Source organism: Schistocerca serialis, chromosome 6 (assembly GCF_023864345.2).
Source record: "Schistocerca serialis cubense isolate TAMUIC-IGC-003099 chromosome 6, iqSchSeri2.2, whole genome shotgun sequence".
Classification (NCBI taxonomy): domain Eukaryota; kingdom Metazoa; phylum Arthropoda; class Insecta; order Orthoptera; family Acrididae; genus Schistocerca; species Schistocerca serialis.
Genome location: NC_064643.1, coordinates 84,559,119 through 84,576,225, shown reverse-complemented (window position 1 = coordinate 84,576,225; position 17,107 = coordinate 84,559,119). Strand labels below are relative to the sequence as shown.

Sequence of the window (17,107 nt, the reverse complement as noted above, 5' to 3'; positions counted from 1 at the left end):
AAAGTGTGACCACTCTTTCGAACAGGCAGGCAGAATTGCAAGTTAAAAATCATTTTGTTTGTAACAGGAAATAAATCAACACCTTCTGTCCCACTGGGCTTCGCATGAAAGATGTATTTGTTTGGGGTGACTGCAAAAAAAAAAAAAAAAATTGCAAATATCTGCCAAAACATCACAGAAAACACGCGTCACAGACTGACAGGAGGGACACCCGGTGTGTGTGTGTGTGTGTGTGTGTGTGTGTGTGTGTGTGTGTGTGTTTGTGTGTGTGCATGCCCCAGATGACCTGTGAGTAGGCATTGTTGCTTTACATTACATTTCTTGCACAAAAGACAACCATGTTACCCGATTATCACTTCAAACAGCTGTTCCACGAGTACTAGTACAGAACAGTGAAGGCTTCACTTACCTGGAAGACAGTGCCCATGAAGCCGAGGTTCTCGAAGTTCATGTCGATGTCACTGAAGGAGATGTCCATCTGTATCTCCTCGGCAGCCAGGCTGCCGTCACGCTGCACCTCCAGCATGGCGAGGCCCTCCACCTGGACTCCAGTCATGGTGACTGTGTAGGGGCCGTGCGAGCCCGACAGCCAGGCGCGCAGTGTGTATCTGCCCACCACCTCCAGCTTCTCGATGCTCACACCCACCGACATCTGCCACGCAAGGGGAGAGGGACTCATTTAACTTCTACTCTCGGGGACCAATAGATGCTGAGCCGTGCGTGGCTCGTGTTCCCGCCATCATGTATTTTATTTATTTATTTATTTATTTAACCTGATCAGATTAGGGCCATCAGGCCCTCTCTTACATCGGACCAGTGTGCCACACATGCAGCATTTCACACATCAGAGTTACATCATGACAATAGTTTAAATAAGGAAATTAGATTACTCTAGTGACAATATGAATAAAGAGAAATGACTAAGACCTAATAAAGTAAATGGTGGCAGTATTTTTACAACAGGTGCTATTCATACAAATTATGATAAAAGCAATAGTAATAGCAATAAAAAACAAAATCAAATAATAATGATAAACATGAGAAAAATTGGCAATAGTAACGAAGATTTGTGCAGATGTACATTAATATCTTGGTGCGTAAAGTAGATGTTTACTATTATAGCGAGTTTTGGGGAAGGGAGATTGAAGGAGGAGGGAAAGAGGGAAGTAATGAGGTGAAGTGCATTCATGTACAGAGGAAGGCATTACTGTTGCTGAAGTAGATACATCATTAACTGTTCTTTGAAGCCAGACATGTTTTTAAGTTCTCTAACATAGCGAGGGAGGTTATTCCAGAGTCGGGTTCCTGCTACTGTAAAGGACTTGGAGAAGGTGACTGAGCGATGCAGTGGAACAGAGAGGATTTTATTATGATGGGAACGTCTGTTTCTGTCATGTTATTCCGACATAAGCGTTAAGGACGAGGAGAGATATGAGGGACAGTGCACATTTATGAGGCAGTAGATGAGACAGAGTGTATGGAAATGTCTGCGTTTGTCTGCACGCAGCCAGGACAATTTTGCATATGCTCGTGAAACGTGATCAAAAAGTCGAACGTCACAGATATATCGGACGCAGGCGTTCATGACTAGTTCCAGACGTCGCGAATTTTCCTGAGAGGCCTTGTAGGATAATATCGCTGTACTCAATGATTGGGAGTATAAGCGTTTGTACTAATTTCTTTTTCAGATCGAAAGGGAAGAGTTTCTTATATTTTTGTAGGACATGAAGCGATGCTGATGCTTTTTTGCATACTGCAGTTACATGCTCTGTCCAATTTAGATTTTCATCTATTATTACTCCCAAGCTCTTTGCTGAGGGAGAGAAGTTAATATTTTTCCTATTTAGGATAAGAGATGGTACGGATTCCCGATGTTTTGGGCTAATGAGCTTAGAGTGACCAACAAGTACCGCTTGGGTTTTAGATGGGTTTAGTTTTAGACCTATGTCCTGTGCCCATTTTGATAGTGCATCGAGGTCAGTATTGAAATTTTCAGTAGCTTTCTTGAGATTGCTTGGTTTCGCACTTAGATACAACTGAAGGTCATCAGCATACATATGATATTTGCAATACGTCAGAACCGATGACACATCGTTGACATACAGAGAGAAGAGTATAGGACCTAACACTGAGCCTTAGGGAACGCCTGACACTACCTGCCGCCGTTGTGACTTTATATTGCCGGACAGGACGGGTTGCTGACGAGACGTCATGTATGAGCGAAACCATTGCACTGCACTTGGTGAGAAATTTAGACCGCTAAGTTTGGCTAGTAGGATGTTTTCAACGTACTTCCACCTCACTACGTTAATTTGAATTACTTTTATCACTGAGTTACTGCATCGCCTGACCGTGACCGGCGCTAGCAGCACATATCGATATATCCTCTTTCGTAGTATCTTTGCTCGACTGCTATTACTTCCCGGTCGTTGTCTGTCTTAAGCGAGTTCGGGTTGCGAGTTCGCGTGGCGAGTTCGGGCTGCCAGTCAGCTGGAAAGCGTCTGGAGCGCAGTCCGGACCTGCCAGTTTGGGAGTTGCAGCGCGGCACTAGTGCAGTTGGGTTGGAGCAGCAGTGAGGTCTGCGTAGACATGGCTCGCCCGACCATTGCCGCCACACACCACTTGAGCCGGGCCACGGTCTTGGTGGATCGTCGGTCGGTCCTCCTACCGGACGACGCCTTTTGGCTCGCAGATCGTTCATGAGTCGTGTGTGTGTATGTGCGTGCGTCGACTCTCTGTTGTGGATTGGCAAGAGAGCCAACCCACTATGAGAGGAAGCCGAAAGGAACGCGTTTTAGCTCACGCAGGCTGGCGTGAGGTCTGGAACAGGTTAAGGAAATGAGACTAACAAAAAACGTACGTAGCTGCTGGAATACTTAACTTTAATCCATAATTGGAGAACATCGCTGTTGACGGTACATGTTTTACAGCATCAATAGTAACTGGTAATGGCGCCTTGCTAGGTCGTAGCAAATGACGTAGCTGAAGGCTACGCTAACTATCGTCTCGGCAAATGAGAGCGTGATTTGTCAGTGAACCATCGCTAGCAAAGTCGGCTGTACAACTGGGGCGAGTGCTAGGAAGTCTCTCTAGACCTGCCGTGTGGCGGTGCTCGGTCTGCAGTCACTGATAGTGGCGACACGCGGGTCCGACGTATACTAACGGACCGCGGCCGATTTAAAGGCTACCACCTAGCAAGTGTGGTGTCTGGCGGTGACACCACACTCTCGATTTGTCTTTGTGCGTGCTTAGTTACTGTTGGGTATCGAACAGGTCTTCGTGCAAGTGTTTGTCAGGTTCTGTGTGTAGTTGTGTGATTTGATTGACAAGTTATTTTAAATGTTGCCGGCATATTGGCTCTGAGAGGTAGGTCGTCTCATTGGGCGACGTGTAACTGGTTCTCTGAGCGCTTCTGGGCCTCTTCAATTACCATCTTGGGGAACTTGGGTCGGTCCTTTCCTGGTGCAGGGATGTCGCTTAGCCGGTGTGTGTGTTTCCTCTGAATGGCTCGGTCTGAGCCAGTATTTGATAATTTCCAAGAATGATTGTCTATCGAAGTGGCGGGGTCCGAACGATACATATCGAACGTGCGATCGTAAAGCGATTATGCGACTCTGGTGGCGGGCGTTATGAGTATGTTTACGGTGGTCGCTACAGCAGCGACAAAAGAAGAGCGTTACAAAAATACTTTTAATTGCAAAGGAGACAACTTACCTCACTCGTAGTCGGTGTTGGAATCATGTGAAAGTCCATTACGGTGGTCTGAATGGATAATTTGGAAGAGTCGAACCATGTATTCTTCCTGATACTCGTTCGTTTTCCGCACTGTCCACAATGAAATTGTAAACGGTATTTCAGCATCGGCACTGTTCTTACGAAATTTTAAACACTTCGCACCGCCACAGTCTACACAGTTCCTTCTTTCCTCGTTCAATAGTACTCCATAATTGCGAAAAAAAGTCAAACTATTTTCTACGCTGGATAAACATGGAATTAGATTTTTCCATGTGAGAGAATCCGCCGAAGAAACGTCAAGAATGCCAGACATCAAACTCACTAACCACATAAGTCGTCTGGGATTCCCTAGCAACTCACAAATAATACGCGGAGGTATGTAATTTAGAGCAAATAAGGGAGCGACGGGAAACAGGTAAAAATGACGATCACAAGTAACTCATCACAACGCCCGCCACCAGAGTCGCATGATCGATTTACGATCGCACGCTCGATATGTATCGTTTGGACACCGCAACTTCGATAGGCATTCATTCTTGGAAATTACCCAGTATTTCCGCCGTCGTGTGTCTGGAAGTGAGTGGGAGACGAACCAGCAGTGCAGTCGCGACGGAGGGAGCAGCAGTCGCGGACCGACCAGCAGGCAGTCGGTCGGTTGGTGCGGACCAACGAAGATATCTCCGCGTGGTGCAGTCGGTTGGGTCCACTGCCGGTCCCTGCGCAGTGTCGGAGCGTGTGTGGAGCTGTCCGATCGCTACGAGCTTCGTGGTTCACCGGCCCAGGTCGTCAAAGCTGAGTAGTGGTTTCAAGTACCCAAGCCACGTCCATTCATGTTGTATGGTTCGTTCCGGTGGTTCGCTGTTGGAGAGGGTTTCGTGTGAGCAACACCGAGTGTTTGTATTTCCGTAAATTATCCGCCATGCGGTGCAATTAACTATTTTGGTTGACTACAATTAGAGTGCACCAGTGGAATTTTCTGCCTTGTGGTCATTAGTGTTCTGGTTACCTGCTCTGGGCACTAACGTAAATTCAGGCAGTGTTCTTTTGGGTGAAGTTAACTATATTACCGTGTTTCAAATTCAAGTGTACTAGCAGAATTTTCTGCCTAGTGGCCGATTACCTGCCCTGGCCACTAACGTAATTTCAGGCAGCGTCCTTTCCTCACCTGTTGTCGCTGTCCAACATGGTGTGTAATTTTGACAACTAATACATACTCCACTGTGGATTATCACGTTTGTAACTCCTGTACCGATTAATGGGAAGCAAGTCGTTGTGTCGGTCGTTCCGTGGCTGACCTAGAGATTACCTGGCACCAGGCATTGGATATGTAGTTGCTGTGGTCTTTGGTTCCAAAGATTAAATTGATGAAGCTCTCTACACTAGACAGTTCTGTGAAAAAGTGTCAACCCTGTGTAGCTACTCCTCCAACCAACCATTTTAACCATCTCACTTAAGTCAAGTGTTGCCCCCCCCCCCCCTGCACTCTACATTTAGTTACCCCTACACTTCCCTCGATTACCAAACTGACAATTTCTTGATGCCTCGTTATCAGTCTCTCCTTTACTCAAGTTTCCCATACATTTATTTTTCCCCAGTTTTATTCAGTACCTCCTGATTAGTTATTCAGTGTAACCATCTAATCCAGAGCATTCTTCTCTAGCACCACATTCCAAAAGCTTATATTCCCTTCTTTTCTGAACTGTTTACATTTCACTTCCATAGTAGCCAACACACCATAGAAAATACCTTCAGAAGAGACTTCCTAGCATTTAAATTTATATTCAATGTTAACAAGTTCCTCTTTTTCAGAAATTCTTTTCCTTTTAGTGCCAGTCTACATTTTATAACCTCTCATATGTCTTACGCAGTGAGGAGGGATGGGGAGGGGTGGAAGGGGCTGCAGCTACATGATCTCGGGGAGGCTGTGCTGAGATATGTAGTGTATAAACTCGATAACTAAGCACTCTGGTTGTTGGAAAAGGTATTGACTATGCTGGCAATGACAGGTATTAACTTGCTGTATTATAACTTTTGCTTGTTAGAACAAGCCACAGCCTGTTGGAATAAGTCACTCAGTGGGTGATGTGTGGGCAGTTTGTTACCAATGTTGTGTAAAAATGGTGATGTATGGGACAATTTCCAAATATTTCATGTAGCAATGGATATGTATGGAGTTATTTGTTACAATCTCATGCAACAACAGTGATATCTGGGGTAATGTCTTACAATTTTGTTTAATGCTTGGGGTGCTATTTGAGATCTAGTATCTGACACCCACTGCCATGTTATGGCACACACACTGCTGGATTCTGGTGTTTTAATACTATCTGAAGTGTAGCAGCTGACACTCACTGTCAGCATACTATTTTTCTTTACTATTTAACAAACCTGTGGTATTTTTGAAGTGATAGAAATCACCACGATTGAAGGGTGGTGGCAGTCACCACATTAACTTAGCATCATTGCCTCACAATAGTAACCAAGTAATGGTAGTAATCATGTCCCACCTTTGCCCCACAACACCATCTTATCTCCAGCAATGGTAGTCACCTTGTCAACCGGCCCAGCAGTATTTGGTTATGGCAGTCACTGACTGTCAGTACCCCACAATAGTATCTAGGATAATGGTAGGCACAATAGTCAAAAGAGTTGTGTCTGGTGTTGTGGATATTCCAGTATCGGACAGAGAGGCTTTGATTGCCATATATTCTGCAGCCTGATGATAGGACTCTGACTGCGGTTGTATCAATTTTAGCCAAGCTAAGACCTGACTTTTATTGCCCCAATAGTATCCATCATGCATTCATGATACATAGGGCAATTTGTTACAGTTTTGTGTAACATGGTGTCATATTGGATACTTTGTTTCAATTCTGCTGTAACTTAGCGATGTATGGGTCAATTTGTTACAAATTCTGTTGTAATATGGCGATGTATGGGGCGATTTGTTACAAGTTCATATAACAATATTGATGTTTGGGGCAATTTGTTGTAAGTTCATGTAAAAAGGTGATGTATGGGGCAAGTAGTTATAATTTCACTGTAATATTGCGATGCATAGGGCAGTTTATTACAATTTCATGTAACAATGGTGCTGTATGGGGAAATTTGTTACAGTTTGGTCTAACAATGGTGATGTGTGGGAAAAGTTGTTACAATCTTGTTGTAGCAGCGAGACAACATCAATTTTTTTTAAATCATACATCGTTTGCGCTCGAGAATTTCTCGAATTTTACCCGGGTACGGAGAGGCCTGTTCCTGATCGCTCCTCCACGAGAATAACCCGACGAACAAAGTGAAGACTGTATGCGCGTTTTTGGCCAGCAGATAGATCGCAGTCGTGGATCACCCACCGTATTCCCGCCGGGCGGGGTAGACGTGCGGTCTGGGCGCCTTGCCACGGTTTGCGCGGCTGCCCCCGTCGGAGGTTCGAGTCCTCCCTCGGCCATGAGTGTGTGTGTTGTCCTTAGCGTAAGTTACTTTAATTTGGAGTAAATAGTGAGGAAGCCTAGGGACTGATGACCTCAGCAGTTTGGTGGAACTTATCACCACCACCACCGTATTCGCCGGATTTGGACCCAGAACACTTCTTGTTCCCCATACTGAAGTTGGCAATGGAGGGGAACAGTTACGATACAATAATTGAGGGCGTCCAAGGAAACTATGCTGCAGCACTATATAAATTCCAAAACCGGACTATAATCCAAGAAAATTGTACTGCAGTACTAAATGCAGTTCCAAAAACGGACTACAGTGTCAGTTTCAAAACACTTTTAGCACGATTTTAACCTTGTTTCGATTCAGAGGGAAACTATTTTGAATAAATACAGTGATTTGGTGAAGGTAATCCACGGCTTTTACTTTTCATAACCACAATCCTAACTGAACTGACACACACTGCGTAAATATTTCAACTGTGACAATGATGTGACATTTACGAGCATCGAGTAAGTTTTAGATAATATGCCAAAGGCTGAATCGTTGGTGATAATGGAGAAAAGAGGATATCCTTCACATCTGATTGCTGCATTTCAATGCTCCTGCTACAAAGCTATTTATAGGATATCTTGCAATGACATAAATTATGACTAGCAAAAGGATGAAGCAAGATTGCTGCCCAATCCTCACACTTTGTAAGATGCGTACAAATGTGGGGTGGAAGAATGAAGTAACGACTAGATTATATTTCAATTCTTCCACAGTTTGATGTTTTACATGCTGTTCTACAAGGAAGTCAAAATGACTCGCAGAGCCGGCCGAAGTGGCCACGCGGTTCTTGCGCTGCAGTCTGGAACCGCAAGACCGCTACGGTCGCAGGTTCGAATCCTGCCTCGGGCATGGATGTGTTTGATGTCCTTAGGTTAGTTAGGTTTAACTAGTTCTAAGTTCTAGGGGACTAATGACCTCAGCAATTGAGTCCCATAGTGCTCAGAGCCTTCTTTTTTTTTTTTTTTTTTTTTTTTTTGACTCGCAGAAAGTGGTTTCCGTCTGCTCTTTCAAGACTGTGGTGGACTTAAATATCAAAAAGGCAAAACAACATCTAACGCCTTACCGGGTAAAGACCGTGCGCGATCAAAGGAAGTCTAAAAATGCCACGTTTCAAATATTTAGAATGTACACAGATTTTAATCCTTCACACTGATACGAACACTGTAAAGGACGCCACTATGTGCAATAAGATTTATATTACAATACAAAAACTTCTGAGCAACAATACAAGGAAAGGAAAGAAGGATAAAATTGTACAGAATAATGTTGATTCCCACATTACTATATGGGAGCGAAACTTGGACATTTACAAAGAGGAAATCACCGATTTTGCAGTCCATTGAATTATATTTGAAACATAAGGAGATGCTGTAGGGAATACTTGGTCATAAATGAAGACCTACAGGAGGAACTAAAAGTATACAGCGCAGTAAATAACGTAAGGGAGTATAGGAAACACTGGAGTGATGCCTTCACATTTGTGTCGCCAAGCTGACCCCACTTTGAAAACGGGGCGGGCGAAATCCTGAAGGCCTGTGACGACAATCGTCACAGAACAGGCTAATAAGAATAATTGTTGGTAAGGAATTCTTTTAATGAGGATTGAGTCTTTTGGCTATTCTTCACGTACATACTCTCTTAAAACATATTTGTCACAGGATGTCGCCCATTCCTTCCCACCTTCAAACAGGCTCTGCCACGATACCGTGGGTCCAGCACCTTTCGAAGCAGAAAATGTGGCATACCTACAGCCTTAGACTTGTTGTTGAGACAGTACGAGCGAGATACTTTTTTTTAAAGATCTGATCGGTCGTGAAATTGAAATCATAGCGAAAATCAAAAATGTTTAGTTTGCAACATTTAGCTATATCTTCCAGCTACGTCTTTACAAAGTAGCCGTTCCGTGTTAGACAATTGTCGTAGAATTGTACCAAATTCCAAACACTCGTCATAGAAGGCACCTGCTTGTGCTTTCCGCCGATTCTCTTCGCTCGTCTGCTGCTCATTATCTGTGCCAAAATGATGTTCTCATTGCCAGTCATTCATGCGAGCAATGAGTTGAAAATCAGAGGGAGCCAAGTCCGGGCTGTACACTGATCAGCCAGAACATTACGAGAACCTACCTAATAGCCGGAATGTTAAAATGGCTCTGAGCACTATGGGACTTAACATCTGAGGTCATCAGTCCCCTAGAACTTAGAACTACTTAAACCTAACTAACCTAAGGACATCACACACATCCATGCCCGAGGCAGGATTCGAACCTGCGATCGTAGCGGTGCCGGAATGTCCACCTTTGCCACGGATAACAGCGATGAGCCGTCGTGGCATGGAATCAATGAGGCCTTTATAGGTCGCTGGAGGGAGTCGGCATCACATGTGCTCACACACATCGTCTATTTCCCGTTAATTCTGGTGAGGGGAGCAATGAGCTCTAACGCCACGTTGAATGACATCCCAGATGTATTCCGTCACATTCAGATACGGCGAGTTGAGGGACCAGCCCATCAGTTGGAACTCGCCACTGTATTCCTCAAGTTACTCCATCACGCTCCTGGCCTTGTGACATGGCGGCGCATTATCTTATTGAAAGAAGTCAGGAAAAAAGGGGTGTACATCTGCAACCATTGTTCTGATCACCTCGACCATCACGGTATCTTGCACGAGCTCCACTGGACCCAAGGATGTCCACGTGAATGTTACCCAGAGCTTAACGGAACCGCCGCCGCCTTGCTTCCGTCCTGCAGTACAGGTGCCAAAAGCCCGCGCGGCTAGCCGTGCAGTCTAACGCGCTGCTTCCCGAGCGGAAAGGCGTGCCGGTCACCGGCAAGAATCCGTCCGGCGGATTAGCGTCGAGGTCCGGTGTGCCGGACAGCCTGTGGATGGTTTTTAAGTCGGTTTTCCATCTGTCTCAGCGAATGTGGGCTGGTTCCCCTTATTCCGCCTCAGTTACACTATATTGGCGATTGCTGCACATTCACTGTCTACACGTACGCATACACCATAGTTACTCTATCACACAAACATTTGCGGTCACACTCGTCTGGTATGACATGTTCCAGGGGGGATCCGCTCGGGGCCAAACTGCACAATAACCCTGGGTTCGGTGTGGGGCGGCGGTGAGGTGGGTGGACTGCTGTGGCCATTTGTGGAGTTGTGAACCACTGAGGGCTACAGCGGGAGGAAGCTTTTCCGTCGTTTCTAGATCCCCGGTTCAATACACAATACACGGGTGTCAAGGAGTTGTTCCCCTGGATTCGTGCCGTCCCACCGACATGATGAAGAAGGTATCAGGATTCATCAGACCATGTAACGCTCTGCCAATGCGCCAACGTCCAGTGCCAATGGTCACGTGTCCATTTAAGTTGTAGTTGCCGATGTTATGGTGTTAACATTGGCACACGTATGGATCATCGGCTGCGGAGGCCCATCGTTAAGTGTGTCGGTGCACTATTTGTTCAGACACACTTGTATTCTGTCCGCCATTAAAGTCTAACGTCAGTTCTCCACAGTTCGCCGCCTGTGCTGTTTTAGCAGTCTGCCCAGGCTACGACGTCTGACATAAGTAATGAAGGGTGGCTCGCCAACGCCACCAAGTATGAAGTGGTTTCACTTTGGTTTGCCCAGGTGTTGAAGAGACTCGCCACAGCACTCCTCGTGTTGTGTTGGCAGAAGAGCCAACACCGTGTTACTAGTGGAGGCCGAAATGCACGCGTTTTAGCTCACGCAGGCTGGCGTGAGGAGGAAAGAACTATACTGACGTGAGGTCTGGAACATGACAAGGAATTAGAATTCAGAAAGCGGACATAATTAGTTTGATACTTAACTTTAATCCATTAATGACGAACGTCACTATTGACGGTACATGATTCACAATATTATCTGTTCAGAATACATTCATAATAACTGAATATGGCGCCTTGCTAGGTCGTAGCAAAATACGTAACTGAAGGCTATGCTAAACTGTCGTCTCAGCAAATGAGATTGTATGTAGACAGTGAACCATCGCTAGCAAAGTCGGCTGTCCAACTGGGGCGAGTGCTAAGGAGTCTCTCTAGACTAGACCTGTCGTGTGGCGGCACTCGGTCTGCAATCACTGATAGTGGCGACACGCGGGTCCAACGTGTACTAACGAACCGCGGCCGATTTAAAGGCTACCACCTAGCAAGTGTGGTGTCTGGTGGTGACACCACATCTCGAACACCCGACAAGTCGGGAAGTTTCCGAAATGCTAGTGTCGAGTTTCTGGGCCGTCACGATCTGCCCTCGGCCGAGCTCAGATAGATCGCTCGCCTTCTCATGGACAGCATGCTCTCTAATAATACATGTACCACGCATGTGTCTGACCAGCACTCATTCCTCACTACGTGACGCTGTTATCGCCTGGCGGGTTACTACCGATAGTAGGTCGGTGGTCATAATGTTCTGGATGATGGCTGATCAGCGTGTCGTTGGTGCTGAAATACTTCCCTTCGGAAACGCTGCAGGAGTGTCTCTGTGGCAGTTGCTGCGTGCAGCCAAACATTCTCATGAAGGAGGATTTTGTTGTCACACGTGACAATTATGTTATACTGGCTGGACGAAAACAGGCGGAAGCCATAAGCATGATCTAATAACAGCACGTCCTTATCACTTGGTCTAGGCATTTGTACGTGTTCACTGTGCACTCAGACTGAAAAGTGCAAACTGATACGATCGATCGGCACACTAGACACACATCGTAATTCACATGCCAAAGTTTCATCGGTTTTCTTTGTAGTTTTAATTTGGCGACCGATCAGACAACGAAAAAATTGGCCCTCGTATTTTGATAAGCCAAACACTTCGCTATGAACATTCTGTTTGTAGCTGCAACTCTGCAGAGTGTGAAAGGAAACATTTCGCTCGGCAGATTGACATTGTTGGTGCATTGGTAGTGCACCGTACGGCTAATCCAGCGTTCCATTCCGACAACGACGAGCTGAGGAAGTAACCCTTACACGGCTTAGAATAGGACATTGTCCTTTGACACATGGTTTTATGCTACGTCGTGAGGAGCCACCAACGTGTCAGACATGTGGGACACAGCTGTCGATACGACATATTTTAACTGAGTGTGTTTTATATGCGGGTTTGAGGGAAGATTTCAGTTTCCCACCAGACCTGCCCTCTATTTTAACTAATAATGAGGCGAGTGTCGCTAGAGCTTTCCGTTTTCGTGTGATGTCTGGACTTCTTCCCAAAATATTGGGATTGGGATCTTAATGTGCTGTAAAGTGGTTTGGTCACCCATTATTTGTAAGTGGTCACTCAGCCACCGTTAATTATTTTTACCTGTTATGTACTGCTATTTTATTTTTAGTTTTATCTAGCTGTTTTGATGTGCTGTGTCCAATCTTGAAATTTGAACATTTACAATTCTCGCAAAGATCGGCTCTGAATTGGTCCTTGTTTAACAGATCTTGGCTGCACTCGTCAGCATTTCTTTTGGAAACGGGCGCTGATAACCTCGTTGTTGTGCGCCCTAAAAGACTAATCATCATCATCATCATCATCATCCAGCGTTCCACATCCCCATTGTAGCACACTGTTGCTGTCTCTGACATACAGACTAGATAGCATAGTGTCTGGATCGTGTAAAAAATGTAAATGTCGTGTGACGAGGGCCTCCCGTCGGGTAAACCGTTCGCCGGGTGCAAGTCTTCCGATTTGACGCCACTTCGGCGACTTGCTCGTCGATTGGGATGAAATGATGATGATTAGGACAACACAACACCCACTCCCTGAGCGGAGAAAATCTCCGACCCAGCCGGGAACCGAAACCGGGCCCTTACGATTGACATTCGGTCGCGCTGACCACTCAGCTACTGAATCCGGCCAGAGCTGAGTTGGGTCTGGTCACGCTGAAACTCACCAACGATGAGGCTGACTGACCTGCGTGTCCTTGAGGTTGGTGCGGACGTGCTCGATGCGGAACTGCGACAGGCCGTAGACCTTGGACTCCTTGAGCGTGATGCGGGCGCCGGTGAAGGACTTGGTGCTGTCCGGGATGTCCATGGGATCGGGCACGGGCGCGCCCGGCAGCCCCTTGGGGTCCTCCTGCCGGAAGTGGTCCAGCAGGGCCAGCACCTGCTCGCTCATCACCCGCTCGCCCTGCTTCTGCACCAGCGACGACGCCGTCGACGACTCGTCTTCCGCATCGTCAGCTCCGTCCTCGTCATCGCTCGCTGCAGGACAATTTACATCTCAGTTACTACGGCTCCAAAGTATCGAGGGAACATGATTCGAAAATACGCTACTGGCCATTAATAATGCTACACCAAGAAGAAATGCAGATGATAAACGGGTATTCATTGGACAAATATATTATACTAGAACTGACATGTGATTACATGTTCACGCAATTTGGGTGCATAGATCCTGAGAAATCAGTACCCAGAACAACCACCTCTGGCCGTAATAACGGCCTTGATACGCCTGGGCATTGAGTCAAACAGAGCTTGGACGCCGTGAACAGGTACAGCTGCCCATGCAGCATCTACACGATACCACAGTTCATCAAGAGTAGTGACTGCCGTATTGTGACGAGCCAGTTGCTCGGCCACCATTGACAAGACGTTTTCAATTGGTGAGAGATCTGGAGAATGTGCTGGCCAGGGCAGCAGTCGAACATTTTCTGTATCCAGATAGGCCCGTACCTGCAACATGCGGTCGTGCATTATCCTGCTGAAATGTAGGGTTTCGCAGAGATCGAATGAAAGGTAGAGCCACGGATCGTAACACATCTGAAATGTAACGTCCACTGTTCACAGTGCCGTCAGTGCGAACAAGAGGTGACCTAGATGTGCAACCAATGGCACCCATACCATCACGCCGGGTGATACGCCAGTATGGCGATGACGAATACACGCTTCTAATGTGCGTTCACTGCGATGTCGCCAAACACTGATGCGACCATCATGATGCTGTAAACAGAACCTGGATTCATCCGAAAAGATGACATTTTGCTATTCGTGATGGTACGCATTTCTCCTCCTTACACGAGGCATCACAACAACGTTTGACCAGGCAACGCCGGTCAACTGCTGTTTGTGTATGAGAAATTGGTTGGAAACTTTCCTCATGTCAGCACGTTGTAGGTGTCGCCACCGGCGCCTTGTGTGAATGCTCTGAGAAGCTAATCATTTGCATATCAAAGCATCTTCTTCCTGTCGGTTAAATTTCGCGTCTGTAGCACGTCACCTTCGTGGTGTAGCAATTTTAATGGCCAGTAGTGTATGTTGCAGTGAACACAATTACACAATTATGCTTTTCAGATATGGTGCAGAAAACTATTACTAGACCTTCATTCATTTCCTTAACGTCAAGACTGATGCCGGCGTCATGAGGTGGGAGTAGTAGCTCCTCTATGGTTATTGTCATCAGAAATGGAGAGGATCAGTGACGTAAACGCAGTCTGGGAACGTGGGATGCTTCAAATACGCCTGTGGAACTAACAATGAAGTATCTGCTCATATCCCTCGACTCCCTGGACAGGAACCCGTAAGAGTGCCTGGACATATTATCTGTCACATGTGTCGATGATGTTGATCTCAGGACTCATGCTGTCATAAGATTGCTGCGACTTCCACAATGACACAATGCAATGTATCAACTAAGTCCGCCTGGTACTCTCACCATCGCCTGAGAGACGGCTCATAAGTAACATTAACATGCAAACTATTGTTTCCAGAATGAGATTTCCACTCTGCAGCGGAGTGTGCGCTGATATGAAACCTCATGGCAGATTAGAACTGTGTGGTGGACCAAAACTCGAACTCGGGACCTTTGCCTTTCGCGGGCAAGTGCTCTACCATCTGGCAACGTTTAAGCCACTTACGTGGGATGCTTCAAATACACCTGTGGAACTAACAATGAAGTTGTTTCTCCCTCCACGTATTGCATATTCTGTTAACGCGAAAAAACTAGTAAGGAAGTGTGAGAGTAAAAAATTTTGCTGTGTTCTAACATCCGGCGTTACTCAACCGTGCGGAAGTGTCGCCAGCCGCCATTCGGGAATGCTAAACATTTCAGCAACGTTACTGGGTCAGGCGAAAACAGCCGCCTCGCCACTCTTAGCAGAGACTGCGAACAAACCGACCGCAAAATGGTTTCAACAATACAGACATAACCGCCTGCTTTTCTACCGTAACGTTACACTAGGCAAACTAAGTAGGTTGCAACAACGCCTAGTGGCAGTTTCACTAAGCTGTAAAGACCCTGTAACGAATCCGTTGTACAAGTGTAGCGCAACTGAAGACCGCTGACGACTCGGGAAGAACAGAAGCAATTTGATCATTCCGAATAAAGCAGAGCCTCTTCTCAAGTGACATATATACCCCCCCCCCCCTCCCCACCCTTGCTTCCAGCACATAACAAGTAGGATCCATGCCGTTCACGTCGCTCGCATTCGATTCTCTGGTTATGGTTTGGTAACACCCAGCGCGTGAGACTATTCTAGAGTTGATCTTGCACTTGCTGCCCTGTGAGACGATCAGCGATCTGAAGCTACGTCTGAAGGAGTCCAGCATCCAGTACTGACGACAGAACAGCAGCCAGCGCTGACGGGTAAATAGAGAGTCCACCAAAACCACTCCGGTCACACGCGTCTGAAGGCCTACCGTTCCGGCGGGCCAGATTCAGCATTCAGCACGACTACACAGCATCCGACATCGTGGTCCATCTGAGGCGACAACGTGGGCAGCGATGCGGGATCGATAGAGAATTCCCAGACACGGCGTGTGAATCGAAACACACACACGTCATAGCCGGCCGAGCGGTTCTAGGCCCTTCAGTCCGGAACCGCATTGCTGCTACGGTCGCAGGTTCGAATCCTGTCTCGGGCATGGATGTGTGTGATGTCCTTAGGTTAGGTTTAAGCAGTTCTAAGTCTAGGGGACTGATGACCTCAATGTTAAGTCCAATAAAGCTTGGAGCCATTTTTGAACTCACGTCATTGTCACCGCCTTCTCTGAGAGCAAATCCTGCCCCGCCAGCAGGTGGAAAAACTGCCGCATCACAGAGTTCTCGACTTCCACGTCAAGTTGAAGCAACGCCCTCAGCGGCGGGGAGTTGGCTATTGGATTAGGTGGATTCTTCTCCGGATTACGTAGCTGCCAGTAGGTGGAGAAGAAGCAATGTTTTTACTAATAAATGGCGTAATTTTGAATATTGTGCTATTGAGTCTAACGACGCCGCGCAGGTAATCAGTCTGCATCTGACGAATTAGCAGCGATTCCTAGGCCGGCATATGGTGACCCCTACAAATCCCTCTAGAGAAGTGCTCCAGTCCAACGCCAGTAAGACTTGGATGGCCTCCAACGATCCGGCACACGAACATCAGTGACAATCAAAGACGGTGTGACGGAAGGAAGACTGTGTTATTTGTTCTTAAAATAACACTGTCCAAGTTATATCTTAAAGACTTTTAAGTGCGGATTTATCGCGGTTCAGAGGTAACAGTCTGGAAGAGTATCTCATTCCGGTACTTTGCAAAATCTGCAATTTAACGGGACACCGCTAATGTCTGATAGATTTGTACCAGGACGATGTATTACTTGTAGAAATACTAGTGAGATGGTAGGTGCTCTTATGGACCAACTTTCTAAATTGTTGGAGGATTGTTGGAGGATAACAGCAAAAATATCACTTAACGAAGAGCTAACGCAACAAGTGCAATCGTTACGGCTAGAACAACAGTCGCAAACACGTTTGTGCGAGACTAAAACTGTAATAAGTGCTCCTTCGTCATTTGTCGATCCTTCAGCTGCAAATCTAACATTCGCTTCTCCGGGAAAGCATCAGGGCATGTTACTGTGTTTATAAGGGACGGCCACCTTAAGTCGCTGGTCGGATGAAATGTGCT

The 17,107-nt window shown here is 46.4% G+C and overlaps 1 protein-coding gene across 1 annotated transcript in view; it reads right to left on the bottom strand.

Annotated features, from left to right (window-relative positions):
• LOC126483736 (uncharacterized) overlaps positions 1-17,107 on the bottom strand; it is a 96,542-nt gene that overhangs the window by 21,520 nt on the left and 57,915 nt on the right. Inside the window, exons 2-3 of the mRNA XM_050106853.1 lie at positions 13,138-13,430; positions 410-652 (exon numbers count right to left, since the gene is read on the bottom strand). Coding sequence (XP_049962810.1) covers positions 410-652; positions 13,138-13,430 — 536 coding nt within the window. The remainder of the gene's footprint in view (positions 1-409; positions 653-13,137; positions 13,431-17,107) is intronic.